Source organism: Convolutriloba macropyga, chromosome 2 (assembly GCF_964194025.1).
Source record: "Convolutriloba macropyga chromosome 2, txConMacr16.3, whole genome shotgun sequence".
NCBI classification, from domain to species: Eukaryota; Metazoa; Xenacoelomorpha; order Acoela; family Convolutidae; genus Convolutriloba; species Convolutriloba macropyga.
The window spans coordinates 56657293-56682510 of NC_134469.1; the positions used below are offsets into that span (position 1 = coordinate 56657293).

The following is a 25218-nucleotide window of genomic DNA, read 5'->3' on the forward strand; positions in this document are numbered from 1 at the left end:
ACGCACTTTGAACTGTATGAATTTGTTTTTCTCTGGTATTTTTGCTCTCTTTCATGTGTTTTTTGAAACCATCCTATATATTAAACGCGTGAGCTCTAAAGTGGGACAAAATTTTTGCATGTTTAAGGGACCTCTCGAAGCGCATGTTTAAGAGCCGCATTGAGTAGCATGTTTAAGCGAACATATCGAGAGAGGTCAATGACCTAAAAGGCTCAAAGTAGATGGGTGAGACTCGAACCCGGGACAAAAGACTGTTAGTCAGGTGCAGTTACCACGAGGCTAAGTGGGCTTAAAAGTATGCTCGCCCAGAGGGAGGATTTACTGTCCTGGGTACTACGTGTTTCTTGAATTCTCTCGAACTAAGTTTGAAGTTCTTATTGTAAACGTGTGTTTTTCTGCAAAGTTTTAGCTTTACAGATTCTGCGCTATTCTAGAACACTCTTGGATTTCAACTAAGTTTTTCACGCTTTACTTTTTGATTTTTGTGTGATCTCAAATGCTCTCAATCTGAAATATGTTATTGATACGATATAAGCAATTGTGAGAAACAGTGGTTTGTTGTCGTTATGGTGCAGTTGGTGAGATAGAGGACTGCTATTCTGAGGGGCTAGGGTTCGAATCCGCGCCGGGTACCCTCACTTTTTTTCTCACTTCCTTTTCTCACTTTCTTTTCTCACTTTCTTTTCTCGCTTTCATTTCTCACTTTCTTTTTTCACTTTCTTTTCTCGCTTCGTCTTCTCAGTTTTCCTTCCTTTCCTTTTTCACTTTCTTTTCTCACTTTTTTTTCTCACTTTCTTTTCTCACTTTCTTTTCTCACTTCCTTTTCTCACTTTCTTTTCTTGCTTTCTTTTCTCACTTTCTTTTTCACTTTCTTTTCTCACTTTCTTTTCTCACTTTGTCTTCTCACTTTTCCTTCCTTTCTCTTTTCACTTTCTTTTCTCAATTTCTTTTCTCACTTTCTTTTCTCACTTTCGTTTCTCACTTTCTTTTGTCACTTTCTTTTCTCACTTTCTTTTCTCACCTTGTCTTCTCACTTTTCCTTCCTCTCTTTTTTCACTTTTTTGTCACTTTCTTTTCTCTCATTCGTTTCTCAGTTTTTTCTCACTTTTTTTTCTCTCATTCGTTTCTCACTTTTTTCTCACTTTCTTTTCTCGCTTTCTGTTCTCACTTTCTTTTTCTCACTTTCTTTTCTCACTTTCTCTTCTCACTTTCTTTTCTCTCTTTCTTTTCTCACTTTGTCTTCTCACTTTCCCTTCCTTTCTTTTTTTTTCACTTTCTTTTCTCACTATCTCTTCTCACTATCTTTTCTCACTTTCTTTTCCCACTTTTTCTCACTTTCTTTTCTCACTTTGTCTTCTCACTTTTCCTTCCTCTCTTTCACTTTTTTGTCACTTTCTTTTCTCACATTCGTTTCTCACTTTCTTTTCTCACTTTCTTTTCTCACTTTCTTTTTTTCGCTTTCATTTCTCACTTTCTGTTCTCACTTTCTTTTCTCGCTTTCTTTTGTCACTTTCTTTTCTCATTTTCTTTTCTCGCTTTCTGTTCTCACTTTTTCTTCTCACTTTGTCTTCTCACTTTCCCTTCCTTTCTTTTTTTCACTTTCTTTTCTTACTATCTTTTCTCACTTTCTTTTCTCACTTTATTTTCTCACTTTCCTTTCTCACTTTCTTTTCTCACTTTCTTTTCTCACATTCTTTTCTCACTTTCTTTTCTCACTTTGTTCTCTCACTTTGTTTTCTCACTTTCTTTTCTCACTTTCGTTTCTCACTTTCTTTTCTCACTTTCTTTTCTCAATTTTCTCGCTTTCTTTTCTCACTTTGTGTTCACTTTCTTTTTTCACTTTCTTTTCTCACTTTCTTTTCGCACCTTGTCTTCTCACTTTTCCTTCCTCTCTTTTTTCACTTTTTTGTCACTTTCTTTTCTCACATTCGTTTCTCACTTTCTTTTCTCACTTTCTTTTCTCACTTTATTTTTTCGCTTTCTTTTCTCACTTTCTTTTCTCGCTTTCTTTTCTCACTTTCTTTTCTCACTTTCTTTTCCCACTTTCTTTTCTCGCTTTCTTTTCTCACTTTCTTTTCTCACTTTTTTTTCACTTTGTCTTCTCACTTTCCCTTCCTTTCTTTTTTTCACTTTCTTTTCTCACTTTCTTTTTTCGCTTTCTTTTCTCACTTTCTTTTCTCGCTTTCTTTTCTCACCTTGTCTTCTCACTTTTCCTTCCTCTCTTTCACTTTTTTGTCACTTTCTTTTCTCACATTCGTTTCTCACATTCGTTTCTCACTTTCTTTTCTCACTATCTTTTTTTCGCTTTCATTTCTCACTACTTTCTTTTCTCACTTTCTTTTCTCGCTTTCTTTTGTCTTTTTCTTTTCTCACTTTCTCTTCTCACTTTGTCTTCTCACTTTACCTTCCTTTCTTTTTTTAATTTTCTTTTCTTACTATCTTTTCTCACTTTCTTTTCTCACTTTCTTTTCTCACTTTCCTTTCTCACTTTCTTATCTCACTTTCTTTTCTCACGTTCTTTTCTCAATTTTTTTTCTCACTTTGTTCTCTCACTTTGTTTTCTCACTGTGTTTTCTCGCTTTGTTTTCTCACTCTGTCTTCTCAGTTTTTCTTTTCTCACTTTTCTCACTTCCTTTTCTCTTTCATTTCACTTTTTTTCCTCATTCTCTTTTCTTCACTTTCTTTTCGTCGTTTTCTTCTCACTTTCTTTTCTCTCTTTGTTTTCTCACTTTCTTTTCTCTCTTTGTTTTCTCACTTTGTGTTCTCACTTTTCCTTCCTTTCTTTTTTCACTCTCTTTTCTCAATTTCTTTTTTCACTATCTTTTTTTTGCTTTCATTTCTCACTTTCTTTTCTCACTTTCTTTTCTCGCTTTCTTTTGTCACTTTTTTTCTCATTTTCTTTTCTCGCTTTCTGTTCTCACTTTCTCTTCTCACTTTGTCTTCTCACTTTCCCTTCCTTTCTTTTTTTCACTTTCTTTTCTTACTATCTTTTCTCACTTTCTTTTCTCACTTTCCTTTCTCACTTTCCTTTCTGACTTTCTTTTCTCACTTTCTTTTCTCACGTTCTTTTCTCAATTTCTTTTCTCACTTTGTTCGCTCACTTTGTTTTCTCACTTTGTTTTCTCACTGTGTTTTCTCGCTTTCTTTTCTCACTCTGTCTTCTCAGTTTTTTCTTTTCTCACTTTTCTCACTTCTTTTTCTCTTTCATTTCACTTTTTTTCCTCATTCTCTTTTCTTCACTTTCTTTTCGTCGTTTTCTTCTCACTTTCTTTTCTCATTTTGTTTTCTCACTTTCTTTTCTCTCTTTGTTTTCTCACTTTGTCTTCTCACTTTTCCTTCCTTTCTTTTTTCACTCTCTTTTCTCAATTTCTTTTCTCACTATCTTTTTTTCGCTTTCATTTCTCACTTTCTTTTCTCACTTTCTTTTCTCGCTTTTTTTGTCACTTTCTTTTCTCATTTTCTTTTCTCGCTTTCTGTTCTCACTTTCTCTTCTCACTTTGTCTTCTCACTTTCCCTTCCTTTCTTTTTTCTCTTTCTTTTCTTACTATCTTTTCTCACTTTCTTTTCTCACTTTCCTTTCTCACTTTCTTTTCTCACGTTCTTTTCTCACTTTCTTTTCTCACTTTGTTCTCTCACTTTGTTTTCTCACTTTGTTTTCTCACTGTGTTTTCTCGCTTTGTTTTCTCACTCTGTCTTCTCAGTTTTTTCCTTTCTTTTCTCACTTTTCTCACTTCCTTTTCTCTTTCATTTCACTTTTTCTCCTCATTATCTTTTCTTCACTTTCTTTTCGTCGTTTTCTTCTCACTTTCTTTTCTCATTTTGTTTTTTCACTTTCTTTTCTCAATTTCTTTTCTCACTTTCTTTTCTCACTTTCGTTTCTCACTTTCTTTTGTCACTTTCTTTTCTCACTTTCTTTTCTCAATTTCCTCGCTTTCTTTTCTCATTTTCTTTTCACTTTCTTTTCTCACCTTGTCTTCTCACTTTTTCTTCCTCTCTTTTTTCACTTTTTTGTCACTTTCTTTTCTCACATTCTTTTCTCACATTCTTTTCTCACTTTCTTTTCTCACTTTCTTTTCTCACTTTCTTCTCTCACTTTCTTTTTTCGCTTTCTTTTCTCGCTTTCTTTTCTCACTTTTTTTTCTCACTTTCCTTTCTCACTTTCTTTTCCAACTTTCTTTTCTCAGTTTCTTTTCTCGCTTTCTTTTCTCACTTTGTCTTCTCACTTTTCCTTCCTTTCTCTTTTCACTTTCTTTTCTCAATTTCTTTTCTCACTTTCTTTTCTCACTTTCGTTTCTCACTTTCTTTTGTCACTTTCTTTTCTCACTTTCTTTTCTCACCTTGTCTTCTCACTTTTCCTTCCTCTCTTTTTTCACTTTTTTGTCACTTTCTTTTCTCTCATTCGTTTCTCACTTTTTTCTCACTTTCTTTTCTCTCATTCGTTTCTCACTTTCTTTTGTCACTTTCTTTTCTCACTTTCTGTTCTCATTTTGTCTTCTCACTTTTTCTTCCTCTCTTTTTTCACATTTTTGTCACTTTCTTTTCTCAATTCTTTTCTCCCTTTCTTTTCTCACTCTCTTTTCTCACTTTCTTTTCTCGCTTTCTTTTCTCACTTTTTTTTCTCACTTTCCTTTCTCACTTTCTTTTCCAACTTTCTTTTCTCAGTTTCTTTTCTCGCTTTCTTTTCTCACTTTGTCTTCTCACTTTTCCTTCCTTTCTCTTTTCACTTTCTTTTCTCAATTTCTTTTCTCACTTTCTTTTCTCACTTTCGTTTCTCACTTTCTTTTGTCACTTTCTTTTCTCACTTTCTTTTCTCACCTTGTCTTCTCACTTTTCCTTCCTCTCTTTTTTCACTTTTTTGTCACTTTCTTTTCTCTCATTCGTTTCTCACTTTTTTCTCACTTTCTTTTCTCTCATTCGTTTCTCACTTTCTTTTGTCACTTTCTTTTCTCACTTTCTGTTCTCATTTTGTCTTCTCACTTTTTCTTCCTCTCTTTTTTCACATTTTTGTCACTTTTTCTCACATTCTTTTCTCCCTTTCTTTTCTCACTCTCTTTTCTCACTTTCTTTTCTCACTTTTTTTCGCTTTCTTTTCTCACTTTCTTTTCTCACTTTCTTTTCTCACTTTCCTTTCTCACTTTCTTTTCTCACTTTCTTTTCTCTTGTTATTTTCTCACTTTCTTTTCTCACTTTCTATTCTCACTTTTATCACTTTCTTTTCGTTTTCGTGTCTCACTTTCTTTTCTCGCTTTTTTTCTCACTTCCTTTTCTCTTTCATTTCTTCACTTTTTTCCTCATTCTCTTTTCTTCACTTTCTTTTTGTCGTTTTCTTCTCTCTTTTTTGGTTTTCTCACTTTCTTTTCCCTTTGTTTTCTTACTTTGTCTTCTCACTTTTCCTTCCTTTCTTTGTTCACTTTCTTTTCTCAATTTCTTTTCTCACTTTCTTTTCTCACTTTCTTTTCTCACTTTCGTTTCTCACTTTCTTTTGTCACTTTCTTTTCTCACTTTCTTTTCTCAATTTCTTTTCTCGCTTTCTTTTCTCACTTTCCTTTCACTTTCTTTTCTCACCTTGTCTTCTCACTTTTTCTTCCTCCTTTTTCACTTTTTTATCACTTTCTTTTCTCACATTCGTTTCTCACTTTCTTTTCTCACTTTCGTTTCTCACTTTCTTTTGTCACTTTCTTTTCTCACTTTCTTTTCTCAATTTCTTTTCTCGCTTTCTTTTCTCACTTTCTTTTCACTTTCTTTTCTCACCTTGTCTTCTCACTTTTTCTTCCTCTTTTTTCACTTTTTTATCACTTTCTTTTCTCACATTCGTTTCTCACTTTCTTTTCTCACTTTCTTTTCTCACTTTCTTTTTTCGCTTTCATTTCTCTTCTTCTTTTCTCGCTTTCTTTTCTCACTTTCTTTTCTCACTTTCTTTTTTCGCTTTCTGTTCTCACTTTCTTTTCTCACGTTGTCTTCTCACTTTCCCTTCCTTTTTTTCACTTTCTTTTCTCATCTTCTTTTCTCACTTTCCTTTCTTACTTTCTTTTCTCACTTTCTTTTCGTTTTCTTTTCTCACTTTTTTCACTTTCTTTTCGTTTTCATTTCTCACTTTCTTTTCTCGCTTTCTTTTCTCACTTTCTTTTCTCATTTTCATTTCTCACTTTGTTCTCTCACTGTGTTTTCTCGCTTTGTTTTCTCACTCTGTCTTCTCGCTTTATCCTTTCTTTTCTCACTTTCTTTTCTCTCTCATTTCTTCACTTTCTTTTCCTCATTCTCTTCACTTTCTTTTCGTCGTTTTCTTCTCACTTTCGTTTCTCACTTTGTTTTCTCATCTTCTTTTCTCACTTTCCTTTCTTACTTTCTTTTCTCACTTTCTTTTCTCACGTTCTTTTCTCACTTTCTTCTCACTTTCTTTTCTCACTTTCTTTTCAGTTTCTTTTCTCACTTTTTTCACTTCCTTTTCGTTTTCGTTTCTCACTTTCTTTTCTCACTTTCTTTTCTCATTTTCATTTCTCACTTTGTTCTCTCACTGTATTTTCTCGCTTTGTTTTCTCACTCTGTCTTCTCACTTTTTCCTTTCTTTTCTCACTTTCTTTTCTCTCTCAGTTCTTCACTTTCTTTTCCTCATTCTCTTCACTTTCTTTTCGTCGTTTTCTTCTCACTTTCGTTTCTCACTTTGTTTTCTCACTCTCTTTTCTCACTTTCTTTTCTCTCTTTGTTTTCTCACTTTCTTTTCTCACTTTCTTTTCTCTCTTTGTTTTCTCACTTTCTTTTCTCACTTTCTTTTCTCACTTTGTTTTCTCACTTTCTTTTCTCACTTTTTTTCTTTCTTTCTCTTGTACCCTTTTTGCTTTCTTTCTCTTTTTTTTTGCATGTTATAGCTCCTCAACTTCGCATATTTTACCGCACCTGAAACATGTAGATTAATGTATTATATGATTAATATTATTATTCATCATATAATACATTAATCATCATATAATACGTATTATTCTCTGCGAACATGTAGAAGTTCGTTATCTGTACAAGTCTTAGCGGTACTTAAATATGCAAGATAGCAAAGCCAATTAAGTCTTCGATCAAAAAATTGGTGTTACTTGGGGGTAATATACTAAACCAAACACATCGGTAAATTAACGTAATACCTCTGGCTGTTGAACGAGGGTCATGGCTTACAGCCTGAGCTGGTACGAAAAAAATCTCAATTTTAAACCTATTCTTTTAAATGATTTTCTTGTGATGATTTTGCGGGCCTGCTAGTAATTGTATGATTTGCGGGCATTGTTCAATTTGTCTATTGGCCAGGTGCAGCCGTTTTTCCACCCGTACTGGTCAGGTACAGCCGTTGTGCCACCCGTAACCCCGCGCGCTCGAACTCTCCTTCGTGCGCTCCCCCTCCCCTCATGCACTCCCTAAATCTCAATTTGCATCAAAACGATGGAAGACGTAAATTGTTGTGGTCGACACAGATATTTTTGAGCCATTTTTTCGAAAGTTTCAAGTTCAGAATTTGCTCTGCTGAAATCGAAAAATATGACGCTTTCATGAAAGCGCAGTGAAGAGCCTATAAATTCTGATAGATCAACTGTAACTCTCCGTGCGCTTTATTCGATTTTCTATTTTCGACGGTTATTTCCGGTGCATGGCGAAACCTGGTCAACTGGACCCACCTCTTCCTTTCACCGCATCCCCCAAACCAATCCCCCACTTCAACCCCCCCCCCCCCCCCCTCCTGAATGCGTCTCTATTTGTTTCTGTAGCTGACTTTTTACAGGGCTGTGTGATTGTGATGAGTGTGAGCAGCTCTTCAAATAGCTTATTGAAGCGAGCTGAAGAGCATGCGGATGAAGTGATCAATGTTGGTGAGCTAAATATGGTGGAGAGGAGGCTTGTGGTTCAGAAAAAGTTGGATAGCTTCGGTAAACATCTAGATTCGACTGCATTCAACAACCAACTGGGGCTATTGGTGGCCAAGAGAGAGGCTGCTAGTCCACTATATCTCAGCTACGCCTGTGATGAACTTCGAATGTCTGGAAAATACGAACAAGTAAGCTATGATTGTGGAATACAAAAGTTTTTAATTGCGCTATCAGTGCCTTATTTTGTTCTCAAATTTTTGTTCCTCTGGTTGGCGCCTTCGTTTTAATTGCTCTCCAACGAAGTGTGTATAAACTATGTGAGTGGAAAGGTTTCTAGAGCTTTCAAGCTATTAGCTGAGCCTAGCGGTACTCGTGGTTTTAATCGCTTTTCAAAGAATTTTTGGAAAGCTATCTTTCTTAAGACCAAGTTGCTGAACCGAAGGGTAGTTAGTGATTTTTTTATTGCTCTCGAAAGAATTTTGAAGCAATTAACCGGCTATGTTTTGATCATCGAATGTCGTCTTGTTTGATTTTAATAGCCGCTCAACGGCTATTATTTAGGCGCTCTTCTTTTTTTTACAATTCGAAGAATTTGAATTGTATTGGGACGCTGTCTTTTAAGATGTGTTCACACATTTGTCAATGACTTTGATCTTTCAAAACGGGATAAACAGGTAAAGCTCACGGGCATTAAGTTTCATTAGAGACCCAAAGTGGGCTTTATTATTCCTTCAAGTGCTTAGAGTGGTGCAGAAAATTTAGAGTGGTGCAGCTTAGAGTGGTCCAGAAAATTTATTCCACGGTCTGGTAAATATATTCCATGATCTGATAAAAAGTTATTGTGGGGTTGTTAGTGTCAATGGATTCGTTTTCAACAATTTAACATTTCGAATTTTTGAAATATTTTGATAAAAGTTGCAATTTTTTCAAGTTTTTCCAAATCTTTTGTCTTTAATTCAGTTTTTTACTGCATCAGTAGCTGGGTAACCTCATCCAGGTTTTGATAGTTCGTTATTAAGTAGATGCTGGGGGCAATCGATTTGTTTTCAACATTTTAGTCGAACGAGTTTTTATTTTTTGAAATTTGAAATTTTTTTCTAAAAGTTTCTGCCTATCCATCTTTGAGTCAATGAATTTTTTAAGGCTGGGAATTGGGTTGCTGGATAGCCTCTAGAGACACAGAATTGAATCTTTAGATATTATTATCACAATTTTTAGCCACATTTCATTAAAAATTGGGATTGATTTCGTTTTTTTTTTTCAAATTTATCGATCATTTTGGAGTTAATCGATTTTCAAGGGCCAATGATTTTTTTCAAGTCTTGCAGATATAATACTGGACCGATTTCAGAGACAGAAATTGCTTTTGAACATATTTTTGGAAGAGGTTTATTTAAAGGGATCAAATTTTGCCTTAGGGGTAAAAGCTACAAGAGTTTTGGCAATGAGTACATTTTTGTTTAGTTTGTTTGATTGTTTTAGTTTGTTAATTTTTTTAGATGATTTGGTTTGTGTTTTGACTGGCATTGTTCAATTGATCTGCTGGTCAGGTAGAGTACTTTTAGGTTTTTAGTTCAATTCTTTGAACTGTGTTTCAGGACTTGTCCTGCTTTGTTTTTTTACTTCGTCGAACTTTTTTTTCGCTTTTCCCATTTTGCCGCTTTTTCGACATTTTGCGTGATATCTTTTTGACTTCTCTAGGCTAGTTTCTCTCTTCTCTCATTGTGCTAAAAGTGATTTTGAACATCAGTTGCTCAGCAAAGCAATTCAAAATGAAGAGTGTCAGTTTTTTTTTAATTAATATATATTTAAAAAACGAAAATTGTCGTATTTTATGTGTTTTTGATGAAAATTGCTTTTTCTCCCAATTGCGTTTGTAACTAGTCATTTTAATAAACTATGTTCTTGAAAATAGTGATTCTAGAGTCTATTTTAGAACAGAACGGTAATGCATTTTGGAAAAGTTTCGTAAGAAATTTACGTGAAATTTAGTGTCGTAAGAAAGTCAGTTTGAAATTTAATTTTACTTCGAAACATGCTAAATCTTATTTTCTCTTGGGTAATATTGATTACAAAAATGATTTTCCATCGAAATTATTTAAACAAAAAAGGTCATTTTTATTAAAAATTGTCTTTAAAATAGAACGTTATTGCTAAATCGTGTTGCAAAATCTTAATGTTCGGAAAATTCGGCCATAAGCAAAATCTTTTTTAAATTCAAGTGTTTTTCTACTTAATATATATTTAAAAAACGAAAAATGTCGTTTTTATGTGTTTTTGATGAAAATTGCTTTTTCTCCCAATTGCGTTTGTAACTAGTCATTTTAATAAACTATGTTCTTGAAAATAGTGATTCTAGAGTCTGTTTTAGAACAAAACGGTAAAGCAAATAGTTTGCACAAAATTGTTTCTAACAACAAAACATCAACATAGAATATACTTTTATATCAATCTCATTAATAGCCGACGTCAGCCTCTCAATGGCTAATGGCTAATATTTAGGTCGTCTCGTTTTTACATTCCAGGAATTGGGTTATATTGTTGCTTTGTCGTTTTTTAATAGCCGCCCTCATCTTCTCAGCCGGCTCTTATAGCGCTCCTGTTTTTTTTACTTCGTCGAATAAAAAAAAATGTTTCGCTTTACCTCAGTTTGCCGCTTTTTCAACATTTTGCGTGATATCTTTTTGACTTCTCTAGGCTAGTTTCACTCTTCTGTCATTCTGCTCAAAGTCCTTTTAAACAGCAGCTGCTCAGCAAAGCAATTCAAAATGAAGAGAGTCAGTATAAGAAAAAATCAAAGTCAGAAATTGAAACAGGATAAACCAACCCATAAAGTCCATTTTTAGATGCCCGTTACTTGAACTTTGTTCTCATAAGTTTTACTTACTACCTATAATGCTTATTGGTATTGATACTAGACCCTGTAGCCTCTCACTGAGAGACAGGGGTATGTTCAATTACGAAATGACATCAAATTTTTTGTTTAGTTTGTTTGATTGTTTGTTTCTCAATTTTTTTGAGATGGTTTTGTTTGTTTTGGCTGGCCTTGTTATGCGCTTTACCTTTTAATCACGTTATTCGTTTTACATAAGTCATAATTTTCACGTTTGACTTCTGACTTACTTCACTCACTGTGTCAACTGAATTGATTCTAATTTTTTTCACGAAATGTAGTGAATACGGTCGATGTCAAGAGGAAAATCAAAAGAAACGGGATAAACCGATAAAGCCCGGTCATTAAGTCATAGTGCATTAGTTTATCAAAGTTCATTAGAGCGATTGCTAGCTGATATTATTATTATTAAGCCTAATATTCTTAATCTTAGAAGCAGAAGTAATTTTAAATTCAGAATCCAACTGAAACTGCACACTGAGTTAGTAAAATTTTTGAAACAGGAAATAATTTTGTCAATTTCAATCTCTTCTCTTTTTCTGTTTCAATCGGGATGTGCGTCTTGCGTCAACGGCGGCTATTTTCCGGCAATTTGCTGGCTATGTGTGTGCTCATCAATTTTTCGTCTGTATCTGACTTTTCTCCTCAAAAATGGGATTATTAGGTAGACTGGAAGGCTGCGCAAGGATCTTAGAGCCTTACGCCCTACTCCTCACCAAGTATGCAAAACAGTTAAGGGCTGATATCAGTCTTAAGAGTTTACCCCCCACCAACTATTCTTCCCGTTCAACCTCGCAATGGTTGAATCTTTTGACAAGGCTTAAGATTAATGAAAAATTGTGCAAGTAATTGCATCACTCGATGCATCAGTCAAAAATAAGGCAAGTAATTGCATCACTCGATGCATCAGTCAAAAATAAGGTCATTTGAGGACGCTCTAAACGATTTCTAAAGGAGACTATAAAGGAAGTTTTTAAAGGACACTTGTGCATTAAAGTCTGCCACTAATAAAACGTCTCGCATCAAACGAAGTAAGCGGTTTGAGTTTGTGAAATCACATTTTGACGATTGGCAAAATCCAGTCAGTTCGGTAGCTGTTGTTATATTACGGCTGTAGGTCTATTTCAGAACTTTTAAGTTTGTTATGTTTCAAGCATAGATTTACTCTCTGGTAGCATATACTACTTTGTCACTTGGTTGCCACGGGGGCAAAATATTTTTCCTGAATGATCTGAGTATATCTTAGTCTATCGTGTAATAATTTTTGCATGTATTCCCAGATCCCTGTCGCGCAGGCGGGAGTCGAGATTAGCTCTTGTAGTTCGGCCATATCAATGCAAGTGTGACATTAGGGTTGACGATTAGCAGCAAATTTTAACATGTCGAGTTATTGAGTCGGTAATCTCATTATGTTTGTTGTTTAAAATTGCAACAGCTGAAAATGCTACTCTGGCACTTGCAATAAAAGGTGCTGTTACAAAATGATGATTATGGTTGTGGGAATATTTGTGTCCCTGCTAGTTTCATTTAAATGCCTTAGATAATTAACTGGATCAACTCTTTTGATCCTTAGATATTTTGAGGTACTGTTATGATTAAAAGTGGAAATTGTCAGACAAGATAAACCGTATTGTCATGAGATTTTAATGTAATCCGTCGAGACTTATTAGTTCTTACACGTGAGCCTGCTGAGCTGAACTTTATTTTGAGGTTGGAGTCTTTGCGTACATGAAGGCTGTGGATTTGATCGACTGTTTTGATTTAACTTAAGTTCTCTGTTCCCAGATAATTCGCTTTTGCGAAGGCTGGAGAGAGTGCCTTAATCCGCACGTGGATCGTCCCTACGCGTTAGCTGTGAAATTGTTTTGATGGGAAACTGGTTTTAATTTGAGCTGGCTTAGGGAGAAGAATCAAATGTATATTTCCCTTTTCCTTTTGATTGCCATGGCCTTATTAGATGCAATATTGATTGTTCTCTCTGAAATTGAGTCTGCTAATCTCAGATAATATCCTCAATTGGAAAGTTTTTAGAACCGTAGGCTGCGTTCCTCGAGCAGTCGATGGCTATAGCGTGTGTTAGTGGGTATATATATATGTATGCTCATATGCAGCTACTATGCATGTTTGTGTTCTATCAGAGACACATTAGCTCTAATGACGTCTTCTTCCTTTCCTCAATTAAAGTTGCACCAGTAGATGTATCCATGACTGCTCTACCACTGATACCACTACCTGTAAATCCCCTGACATTGCCTTAATGGATCATTTTTTCAGCCCCAATTGGTTGCGGAGTGTATATTTATAGTTGCAGCCCCCCCCCCCCCCCGCGCTCCCCACAAAATATTATTTCTTTTGCTGTTAGTAATCCTTTGGCTAATCTTACAGTGCTCCCCTCTACAGTGTGCTTGTGACTTTGAGAGGAATTTTTTTCTCTGAACTACTGAGTCCTGTCTCATCTGACAGTCCATCGACTTTCACACGCTCTTGCACAATACGATTACGTCTGAGCCACTAACATTGGCATTCATTTAAATATTTTAGGCAGATGTGCCCTTGTGATAATAGGATGAAATGAGATATTGGAGGTCTTGTAAGTCTGAGACAAGACAAGTGTACAAGCCTAAGAATGCTAATGCCATTCCCAAAAAAACCAAGGAGAAAATAAATTATTTCAATCGTCAAAAATGTCAAGTGTTGTATGGACAAGAAGCTTATTATCAACGAGAAAATATTAACACATTACGGGTCCTTATAGTAGCAGCGATATTTGATGCATATAGTCAAATAAGTGCAATTATGTAAACTTCATTTTATTGAGAGCTGATATGATATGAAATGAAAAAGAAACTGCCGTTTGAAAAATGGTAAGCTGTTCAACAAAAGACAGAATTGATTTAATACATTCGCGTAAAACCTTAGGCTGCTGCAAAGCATCTTGGCCGTCGTCTTTTGATTTTCTGCGATTCATCCAGTGAGCTGTTTGTTAACTTTGTTTACGAAAGTATATTTTGAGAGTGAAAAGGAAGTTCACCCAAAATACTCTATGCAAATAGTTTAGTCCCGTTGTTTTTACTTGCCGCTCTTGAATGAAGTTTGAAGCAATTATTTAGAAGTGTGCATTCTTTCACTGGCTTGAGTGATTTGACTTTTCCTCAAACGGGATAAAAGGTTAAATAAACTTGATAAACTGATAACGCCCGAGAGAATCTGAGCAGCTAGCTCTTTTAGAGCTTTACTAATGTTAATGTGTAGAACATCTCAGCAGTAGTAATAGGCGATCAAGACAGGGGCTAGTAGAAGAAGGTACCCTTGTGATAAGATAAGGTATAGTCTATTTTCAATTTTTGAAGGATCAATGTATTAACTCCCTGAGTGAACATGTGCCAGATGTTACAAAAATTACCTGTTCCAATTCCCAGTCCAATTCACCCTCAATACAGCAACAGTCAGCAATATCTGCCACACCAAGTTGCACGAATCACATGGCAAAAAATTCAATTTCTCTCGAACGAAGTTTCAAGCAATTATTGTAAACGTGTTGGTCGGTCGGTTTTGTAATCTAAAACTTTAGCTTGACCGGTGTGACTTCTCGAGTTACTTTAACGCCCCTGATGTTTGTTTTGCGTGCTCTAAATTTTACAAGTGTTAACAGCTGAACTAATAGCGGCAGTAAAAAAGTATTTTTTACTTTAATTTTTATTAGTGATTAAATTGGTATATAATAACCTACAATGAAGTCATTTAAAGCACCCTTATCAAAATTAGTCCCCCCAAAGGCTGCATTAAATTCGAGCCCCCACTATTCCTTCGAGAGCAATTCTTCCTACGTTAGTTGGATATGTTTTTTTCCAATTCTTGTAAATTTCCCAAAATTTGAAACAAAAATCATCAACTGTTGACCTAATTCTTATCCAATTTTGAACCATTTTACTTCATATCTTCTACATTTGACCTATATTTTTCAGTAATGTTCAAACGTAAGCCCAAAATTGGTACCCGAACTTCAACCATTTTAAACCCAATTTCACCCAATTTTTGAAAATTAAACAAAATCTTGTTCAATGTTCGCAATTTCCCAAATCTTAAATGACTTCTAGAATAATGACCCAACATCTATCCAAAATGACCCAATTTAACATAATATTAACTATTTTAACCCAATTTTTAACAAAACTTACCCGAATTTTGTCAACTCCTCATTTGTAGCATTTTTTCCCTCAAAAATTACTCAAATTTTGACTTTTAATTATCTGCTAGATGTTACCTATGATCTTTTATGAAAAATTTCCCAAACATTAAGAATTACAAGAAGGCCAAAGTTATACCCAATTCCACTCAAAACTTTTTGTTCCCCGTTTCACATCAAAATTTCACCCAATTCGATATCAAAATTTTCCCAAAGTTTATCAAATCAACCCAATTTTTCTCAAACTTTCTTGATTTTTCCTAATTTTGCTCGATGCGTACCAAATTTCAAAAAAATTGCATACCAATTTGCATGCCAAAAAAAAACAAAATTCGTCCCAGCGTTAACAAAGTAAATCCAAATTCTCCCAAATTTTTATAATTTTTAGCCATTCTTTTGACTTCCCCAGAACTTTTATCAAAATCGACCAATTTTTACCCAAAAAGTTAGGAAAAATTACCCAAAATGCTAACAAAATTAACATATCTTTCTTGTGAACATTATTCCCAGAGTCTCTCAAAGTTTGCCCAATTTTATAGAAAAATAACATTTTATACATTATTCTATACACTCTTTTATCCACTGCAACTTTTATCCACTTTCGAAAAATGTGTACACAAAGTTTATCCAAAAGTTCCCGCTTTAGAACACTGTTAATTAAGATTTATATAAATTGCAGAAATCTATACAAAAACAAGTTTACAAACAATACCGAGCATTTCTATGATTGCTATAGACCAATATGCGAATTGCTAGCAGTCCTATAGACCAATATACGAAAGCCAGCTTGAGATTGAGAGGGAAGTTTCTTACTAAACTGGCTAGCTGCTGACAAAGCCAACCGCTCGCTGGTCGTTTGAGAGCAATTCTTCCGACGTTAGTCGGTTATGTTTTGTCATATTTACATATTAATGTAGGAATGCATGACCACCAATAACTAAATGCCTGTTTGCTATGTAAATGCATGGAACTTTACAAACTTGTACAAAACTAGGTTGCATTCAAAAACTAGTCTATCTTGAGGTCAAATTGGTAATCATTTCGCACGAAAGTGGCCCATTCCAAAATTGCGGAAGTTAAGTTAATTGCTTTGCAGCCTATTTTTCACTTCTCGATGTAGCTAATATTAGCAATTCACAAAATGCGTAATTGTTTTCCACCAATCCATTTTAAATTATCATGGAACTGAACCTGAACAAGGCGCGTGTGAAAGTAGCACTCAGCATTAAACCTTATAGTTAACTTATGAGACTCCTTTTACCAAAAGCGTCCTTACTATTAATAGCTCTCAAACGAAGTTTGTTGCATTTATATTAGTCATGTCGGTCTTTTTTATGCGATTTTTTGCTTGACCAAATTTTCATCCTAAACAACGGGATAAACAGGTAGCTCGCAGCGGGCATTAAGTGCTCTTAGAGCCTTTCAGCTCTGTTTCAGCTCAAACTGTTATGGAGACCTCTACTTATGGTGTGAAGGGCGGAAGAGAGGTTGACGACACCCCCTCTGTTGACCCCCCGCCACTATTGCCCCCACCCCTCCCGCCATCGCCCTGTTGCCCGTACCCCCTTGCTGCCCACCCCCTCCCTCTCCATCAGCCCCCCAGTGCACCCCCCCTCTACGGTGGCTACATTCGAATAAACAATCGCTAAAAACACGCAATTTTATACTAATTTTAACAATTTTTTCAAGCTTTTTGAAAATTTTTGTCATTTTTTGTGTTCTTTTAGTCCTAGGTGTCAAGAAACCTCCTCTAGGGTTGTATAATAGCCTACTGCATTTGTTCTAGTGGTAGTGGAATGGTTTCAACTTTTTAACAACACGAATTTTAGCATTTTTTTGACAAAACGTGCAAATTTTATCATTTTTTGACATTTAGTTTTCATTATTCAGGTTTTTACAGACCCAGGAAAGCTCTTAAGGGTTTTATAATGAGTCACTGAAAAATTATTATTGGCCATCGAATAAATTTTTATTGGCCATCGAGTATTGTTTATCACAAATTTTCTCAAGAGCCGAGAACCTTCTCCAGAGTTTGACAATAGGCTACTGCATAGTTTCTAAATGTAATGGTTTCTTTTTCAAGATTTCAACACCACGAATTTTAGAATTTTTTTTACAAAACTTGCATTTTTTTCCAATTTTTTCGACTTTGTCATTATTCATGTTTTTCAGCCTAACAGAAAATCTCCGTTAGGTTTTGATAATAAGTTGCTGCAAAATGTTTTTTGGCCATGGATTAGTTTTCAACCTTTATTATCACAAATTTTAGCAATTTTTAATGCAAATTGCAATTTTAAGTTTTTGAATTGTTTGGTCATTTTTTAGGTTTCTCCAGTCTCAAGAGGCACTTAACGTCCTCTAAGGTTTGATTATAGGTTACTGCATAGCTTCTATATGTATTTTGAATTTTGATTTTTTTTAATTTTTTTCCGGCACCAGGGTCCTTCAAATTTGACGATAAGCTGTCGCACAATTTTTTAGAGTTAATGTAATGGTTATCATTTTTTAAATGACTCAAGCTTTCGAAATTTTATAAAGTTTTTTTTTCAAATTTCTATGATTCGATGTTTTTTTCAAATTTGGGATTATTTTTATCATGTTCCAAATTTATGGATCTTTATGAGCCATTGAAACTATTTAAAGCTTGAAATAGGGATACTGATTAATCTCTTGAGACAATGAAATGGTTTTGATGATTTTAATATCTTGAATTTTAGCGAGATTTTGTTAAATTTTGCGATTGTTTTCAAAATTTTTGAATATTTTTGTCCTTTTCTGAGTTTAATGATAATTACTGGCCAGCGAAGCTTTTCAAGTCTTGCAGATGGGTTACTTGACATATTTCCAGAGACAAGAAGTAATTTTGAACAGTTTCACTGCGAAATCTGGAAGCTTTATTTTTAAGTTTTGCAATATTTTGCAAATTTTTAAAATATCAGTTTTTTGTTTGATTTATTTTTAACAAGGATAGAAAACTAAAAGTTGAAGTCAAATCAAGCTAAAGCTAGCCTCACTAACCCGTGGCTAGCTATTGACGAAGCCAACCGCTCGCCGGTCGTTTGAGAGCAATTCGTCCGACGTTAGTCGGTTGTGTTAGATTTTTTCAAACTTTTTCCTTAAGTTATCAAACCCAATTTTCCCAAAATTTATTAGAATCAATTTTTTTCCAAGTTATCAAATTTATTTAAAGTATTTATTAAAAACTCTTCAATTGCTCGAAACCTTCTCAGATTTTACGAAATTTATCTGAGTATAGAGAAGCTTTACAATCTTATTTGTTTCGGAATGAAATTTTTCATATTTCTTAGATTTCGGCCTCTAATGGTATTTGGCGCGATCATGAACTATTAGTTTTTTATTCACATAAAAATTAAGTTCATTTCAAGAAAGGCCTTCGTTATTTTATAGGTGTATATGTCGATTTCCTTTGGTTTTATTGAGAAATTATCATTTGATCTCATCTCTATGGGAGACAAAATTCTCGTGTAACCCAAACTTCACAGGAAAGGTCTATTCGTACGTTGTAGAAGTGTCCAGAGTTCAATTGATTGAAATGTCAATCCTATCATCATAATTACGTCACAGTTAGATCATAATGCCATTTTCATCATTGCGAACCAACAAAAGTTCTTGCTATTTCTCTTTCTAACTAAATCTTAATTAGAAAAATAATTTACGGTGACTTCTTGATTTATTAAATACCTAAGTTGTCAATTCCAAATCGTTGAGTGACGATTTTTGACTCTCGCACCTCTGGTTTTCCTTTCGCTGCAAGTCTTCTACTAAAGATTATCAAAACAGGCCACGAAATTTGGAAATAAGTGTTTTGTAATGGTAAGTTTTATTCACAAATTGCACTATATTACGTGTGATAGTTATTTGTGGCAGTATTTTTCATGTTTAAATTTTCTGTCTGATTTCTTTTGTGTTCAACTAAAAATATCTTTGAATAAAGAATATGGAATCTGTGCAACCGAATGAGAGTATCTGCCCACTTTTTCTTGGCCCAGTTCAATGATGGTTTAGCAGTTATAAAGGAGCGAAAGTTTTGAGTTGGTTGTAGCTGACCCGTCGTTTTTAGTTCCCAGGCAGCTTCTTGTTTTTATTGTTGCTATCGAGAATACACCAAAAATGTCCTATAGACAAATGTACAAAATTCACGAAGAAGAAAGGGAGCGAAGATTCTTCTGGTGTTTTCCGGACGAGGAAGACGTTGACCGGGAATCGTGATCAACATTGTGATGGTCGGCAAAATGGGTCATCAAGTGCGAGCACTATTATTGGTTTTGAAGAGAACACACTTGATCAAGAACTTGGTATAAAAATGTGTTAGAAGTCTAGGCAAAAGGCATCCATGAAGTATGAACGACTAGTTTTTTTGTACTCAAAATAAGGTCAATGGTAGAGCTAATTCTGACAAAAATCATGAATGTAGGGATGATGAGGGGGTGGTAGTAGAAAACCTAAAAACGCAGTCCACATTTCGGGAGTTTTCTAAGAAACTTGAGAGGCGTATCTGATGCATTCGAAACGAGGAGGAGAGCTGCAGTATTTGAAAATAAAAACCTAAAGTAAGTGAGAGTCTACACTATAACATTAGTTAATAGATGCAAGAAATGCCAATATTAATCTTAGTAAGATTTGCTATAGATTATGAGCAAAAACTTCCGTCACGTCTAAGCAACCATCATATCGAACACAAAAGAAGGTCAGTGGTGGAGCTAATGCTGACGAAACCATAAGTTTTTGGATGTTAAGGAGTCAAAAAGTGATAAAGCGAAGTGAAATTTTTTGCACCAATGCAAAAGTTTGGACGAGTTGCTGTGTCAAATTATAGCCAATACTAGGAAGCTCTGAAATTTTTAAAACTTATTAGTTTGCACTTATAAAAATTCTGAGCTAACACTGACAAGTTTTGCCATCGTTTTTCGACTAATTTTTTGTCATATTCTGTCATTTCTGTCATGTTGTTTGTCATGTTCTATGAATACTGTATTTTATGTATGGTATGAACTCATATTTTTTTTACTGTTACTGGCTTGGTACCACTTTTCTCCTTGGATATCACTAGATAAATTGAAGCTGCTGTTTCAGATTCGTCTTTTATTAATAGCCGCCTCCTCAATTCCAGGCGGCTATTATAGCGCTCCTAATTTTGTTACTTCGCTCAACAGATTTTTGTTTCGTCTTACCCTGACTTCTTTGAATTGACTTTTTCAATGACTTACCTCACTCAAAAAAATGACTTAAGAACTCACTTATGGAACTTTAAATTTTATGAACATTTACTTATTAAAGGTCAATTGTGTGCATCTAAGTAGTGCCAAACATATATGCCCTAATTCTTGATTATTAGGGTCTTGAGTTTTTGATTTCGAATATTAATTTTGGGATCTTCTCCGTTAGTGCCCCAGTACGTTATGCGCCCCCCAGTTACAGAGCACGTGCATCTGAGGGTTGCAAATAATATGCGCCCACTAAGCTGAGGGGGCAGAAACGGAAAAGATCCTAATTTTGAAAAGCCCTATTAGGGCTTTTTCTTAGAGTTTTTGTGTCTCATAAAAATGACAGGCCAAAGCTAACCCAAAAAGTGCTAGTGGTCTATTAAAGGACTGGTGGTCGATCTGTCTATCTAATCTCTTTAGTTGTTTCAATTCATCGAAGGCCTCAAGCGTCTATCGTGGCTATTTTTCGGCAATCTGCCGGCTATGTTTGTAACATAAGTTATCCAAACTATCGAAGAAAAAGTAGTTTTTGTGTAATTTGGATAAGTTTTCAAAGATTTCACAAAATGTTCCGAAGAAATTTATCGTAAGAACTCATGTTTGGAAAACCGCATTTAGAGAAAGCTGGGAGGCCCCAATTGAACAAAGATATCGTGAATAAAAATGACCTGAAAAGTTTGAGTTCGCAAAATAGCGTTGCATTTTGTCAATGCATTTTGGAAAAGTTTCGTAAGAAATTTACGTGAAATTTAGTGTCGTAAGAAATTCAGTTTGAAATTTAATTTTACTTCGAAACATGCTAAATCTTATTTTCTCTTGGGTAATATTGATTACAAAAATGATTTTCCATCGAAATTATTAAAACAAAAAAGGTCATTTTTATTAAAAATTGTCTTTAAAATAGAACGTTATTGCTAAATCGTGTTGCAAAATCCTAATGTTCGGAAAATTCGGCCATAAGCAAAATCTTTTTTAAATTCAAGTGTTTTTTTACTTAATATATATTTAAAAAACAAAAAATGTCGTTTTTTATGTGTTTTTGATGAAAATTGCTTTTTCTCCCAATTGCGTTTGTAACTAATCATTTTAATAAACTATGTTCTTGAAAATAGTGATTCTAGAGTCTATTTTAGAACAGAACGGTAAAGCAAATATTTTGCGCAAAATTGTTTCTAACAAAACATCAACATAGAATATACAATTATATCAATCTCATTAATAGCCGACGTCAGCCTCTCAATGGCTAATGGCTAATATTTAGGCCGTCTCGTTTTTACATTCCAAGAATTGGGTTATATTGTTGCTTTGTCGTTTTTTAATAGCCGCCCTCATCTTTTCAGCCGGCTATTATAGCGCTCCTATTTTTTTTTACTTCGTCGAATAAAAAATGTTTCGCTTTACCTCAGTTTGCCGCTTTTTCAACATTTTGCGTGATATCTTTTTGACTTCTCTAGGCTAGTTTCTCTCTTCTCTCATTCTGCTAAAAGTTTTTTTGAACATCAGTTGCTCAACAAAGTAATTCAAAATGAACAGAGTCAGTATAAAAAATTGAAGTCAGAAGTAGAAACCGGATAAACCCATAAAGCCCAATTTTAGATGCCCGCTATTTGAACGTTGTTCCTATTAGTCTTAGTTACCATCTCTAATGCTTATTGGTATTGATACCAGCCCCTGTAGCCTCTCTCTAAGAAACAGAAGTACGTTATGTTCAACTACGAAATGCCATCAAAATAAATCGGACTTAAAAAATGTTTTTGTACAAAAATCTTTTTTTTCCAATATCTTCTCTTTCAATCCCAATCATGCTTATTGGAATCAACGGCGGCTATTTTCCGGCAATCTGCCGGGTATGTTTGTAAGATTTTTTATAACCTTGAGCTATCAAATCGGGATAAATAGGTAAAATTCAGCGGGCATTAAGTTTTATTAGATGCGCTTAGCAGCGTTTAGTAGTCCTTCAAGTTCTGAGAGTAGTGAAAATACTGGGAAGGCTGTAATTCAAGGTTATTAGGTCATTTGAGCTCAAAATGTTGCAGCTTTTCGTGTTTTTTTGTCAATCTTCGAAATTTGAGGTTTGTAAAAGTTGATAAAGGTCTTTTGCAAGACATGATTTTTATGACCAGTTTAAGAGCTAAATGTTTTGGTACTCTAAACATAAACACCCAAATTTAAACTGATTTTTACAATTTTTAAGTTTTTTTTATAAATTGTCATTTTTTGAGTTCTCTCAGCCCTATAAGTCCAGCAATCTCCACTATGGAATAATATTTTACTGCTTAGGTTCGAGTGGTAATGGAATGGTTTTCAACGTTTTAACAACAAGATTTTTACCATTCTTTTTATAGAACTTTCAATTTTATTCATATTTTCGGACAGTTATATTCAAGTTTTTTTTAGCTTCAGGCGCCAAACAACTTCCTCTAGAGTTTGATAATAGTTTTTTGAAATGTTTTTTATTGGGTCATGGAATGGTTTTCAACATTTTAATATCACAAATTTTACCATTTTTTTTTTATAGAACTTGCAATTTTCAATTTTTTGAAAGTTTGTCATATTTGAGGTTTCTTTAGCCTCAACGGCCAAGGGAGCTCCCCTAAAGTTAAAATAAAAAAATTATCATGTTCCAAGTTTATGGAGTTTCATGAGCCAGTGAAATTGTTTAAGGCTTGAGATGGGGATAGTGGATATTCTCTGGAGCAATAAAATGATTTCGAAGAAATAGCACGTATTTTTGCAAGATATTATCTCTTTTGCAATTGTTTCAAATTTTTTTTTATTAGCCGCCCTCATCTTCTCAGCCGGCTATTGTAGCGCTCCTTTTTTTACCTCATTTTGCCGCTTTTTCAACATTTTGCGTGATATCTTTTTGACTTCTCTAGGCTAGTTTCTCTCATTCTGCTAAAAGTGATTTTGAACATCAGTTGCTCAGCAAAACAATTCAAAATGAACAGAGTCAGTATAAAACAAATGAAGTCAGAAGTAGAAACGGGATAAACCCATAAAGCGCAATTTTAGATGCCCGCTATTCGAACGTCGTTCCTATAAGTCTTAGTTACCATCTCTAATGCTTAGAAAGGGAGCGAAGATTCTTCTGGTGTTTTCCGGACGAGGAAGACGTTGACCGGGAATTGTGATCAACATTGTGATGGTCGGCAAAATGGGTCATCAAGTGCGAGCACTATTATTGGTTTTGAAGAGAACACACTTGATCAAGAACTTGGTATAAAAATGTGTTAGAAGTCTAGGCAAAAGGCATCCATGAAGTATGAACGACTAGTTTTCTTGTACTCAAAATAAGGTCAGTGGTAGAGCTAATTCTGACAAAAATCATGAATGTAGGGATGATGAGGGGGTGGTAGTAGAAAACCTGAAAACGCAGTCCACATTTCGGGAGTTTTCTAAGAAACTTGAGAGGCGTATCTGATGCATTCGAAACGAGGAGGAGAGCTGCAGTATTTGAAAATAAAAACCTAAAGTAAGTGAGAGTCTACACTATAACATTAGTTAATAGATGCAAGAAATGCCAATATTAATCTTAGTAAGATTTGCTATAGATTATGAGCAAAAACTTCCGTAACGTCTAAGCAACCATCATATCGAACACAAAAGAAGGTCAGTGGTGGAGCTAATGCTGACGAAACCATAAGTTTTTGGATGTTAAGGAGTCAAAAAGTGATAAAGCGAAGTGAAATTTTTTGCACCAATGCAAAAGTTTGGACGAGTTGCTGTGTCAAATTATAGCCAATACTAGGAAGCTCTGAAATTTTTAAAACTTATTAGTTTGCACTTATAAAAATTCTGAGCTAACACTGACAAGTTCTGCCATCATTTTTCGACTAATTTTTTGTCATATTCTGTCATTTCTGTCATGTTGTTTGTCATGTTCTATGAATACTGTATTTTATGTATGGTATGAACTCATATTTTTTTTTACTGTTACTGGCTTGGTACCACTTTTCTCCTTGGATATCACTAGATAAATTGAAGCTGCTGTTTCAGATTCGTCTTTTATTAATAGCCGCCTCCTCAATTCCAGGCGGCTATTATAGCGCTCCTAATTTTGTTACTTCGCTCAACAGATTTTTGTTTCGTCTTACCCTGACTTCTTTGAATTGACTTTTTCAATGACTTACCTCACTCAAAAAAATGACTTAAGAACTCACTTATGGAACTTTAAATTTTATGAACATTTACTTATTAAAGGTCAATTGTGTGCATCTAAGTAGTGCCAAACATATATGCCCTAATTCTTGATTATTAGGGTCTTGAGTTTTTGATTTCGAATATTAATTTTGGGATCTTCTCCGTTAGTGCCCCAGTACGTTATGCGCCCCCCAGTTACAGAGCACGTGCATCTGAGGGTTGCAAATAATATGCGCCCACTAAGCTGAGGGGGCAGAAACGGAAAAGATCCTAATTTTGAAAAGCCCTATTAGGGCTTTTTCTTAGAGTTTTTGTGTCTCATAAAAATGACAGGCCAAAGCTAACCCAAAAAGTGCTAGTGGTCTATTAAAGGACTGGTGGTCGATCTGTCTATCTAATCTCTTTAGTTGTTTCAATTCATCGAAGGCCCCAAGCGTCTATCGCGGCTATTTTTCGGCAATCTGCCGGCTATGTTTGTAACATAAGTTATCCAAACTATCGAAGAAAAAGTAGTTTTTGTGTAATTTGGATAAGTTTTTCAAAGATTTCACAAAATGTTCCAAAGAAATTTATCGTAAGAACTCATGTTTGGAAAACCGCATTTAGAGAAAGCTGGGAGGCCCCAATTGAACAAAGATATCGTGAATAAAAGTGACCTGAAAAGTTTGAGTTCGCAAAATCGCGTTGCATTTTGTCAATGCATTTTGGAAAAGTTTCGTAAGAAATTTACTTGAAATTTAGTGTCGTAAGAAAGTCAGTTTGAAATTTAATTTTACTTCGAAACATGCTAAATCTTATTTTCTATTGGGTAATATTGATTACAAAAATGATTTTCCATAGAAATTATTAAAACAAAAAAGGTCATTTTTATTAAAAATTGTCTTTAAAATAGAACGTTATTGCTAAATCGTGTTGCAAGATCTTAAT

General features: G+C 34.6%; 1 protein-coding gene across 1 annotated transcript in view; it reads left to right on the top strand.

Annotated features, from left to right (window-relative positions):
- LOC142334939 (telomerase protein component 1-like) overlaps window positions 1–25218 on the top strand; it is a 230261-nt gene that overhangs the window by 163225 nt on the left and 41818 nt on the right. The window contains exon 14 of the mRNA XM_075383268.1: window positions 7760–8032. Within this exon, the coding sequence (XP_075239383.1) occupies window positions 7760–8032 (273 nt within the window). The remainder of the gene's footprint in view (window positions 1–7759; window positions 8033–25218) is intronic.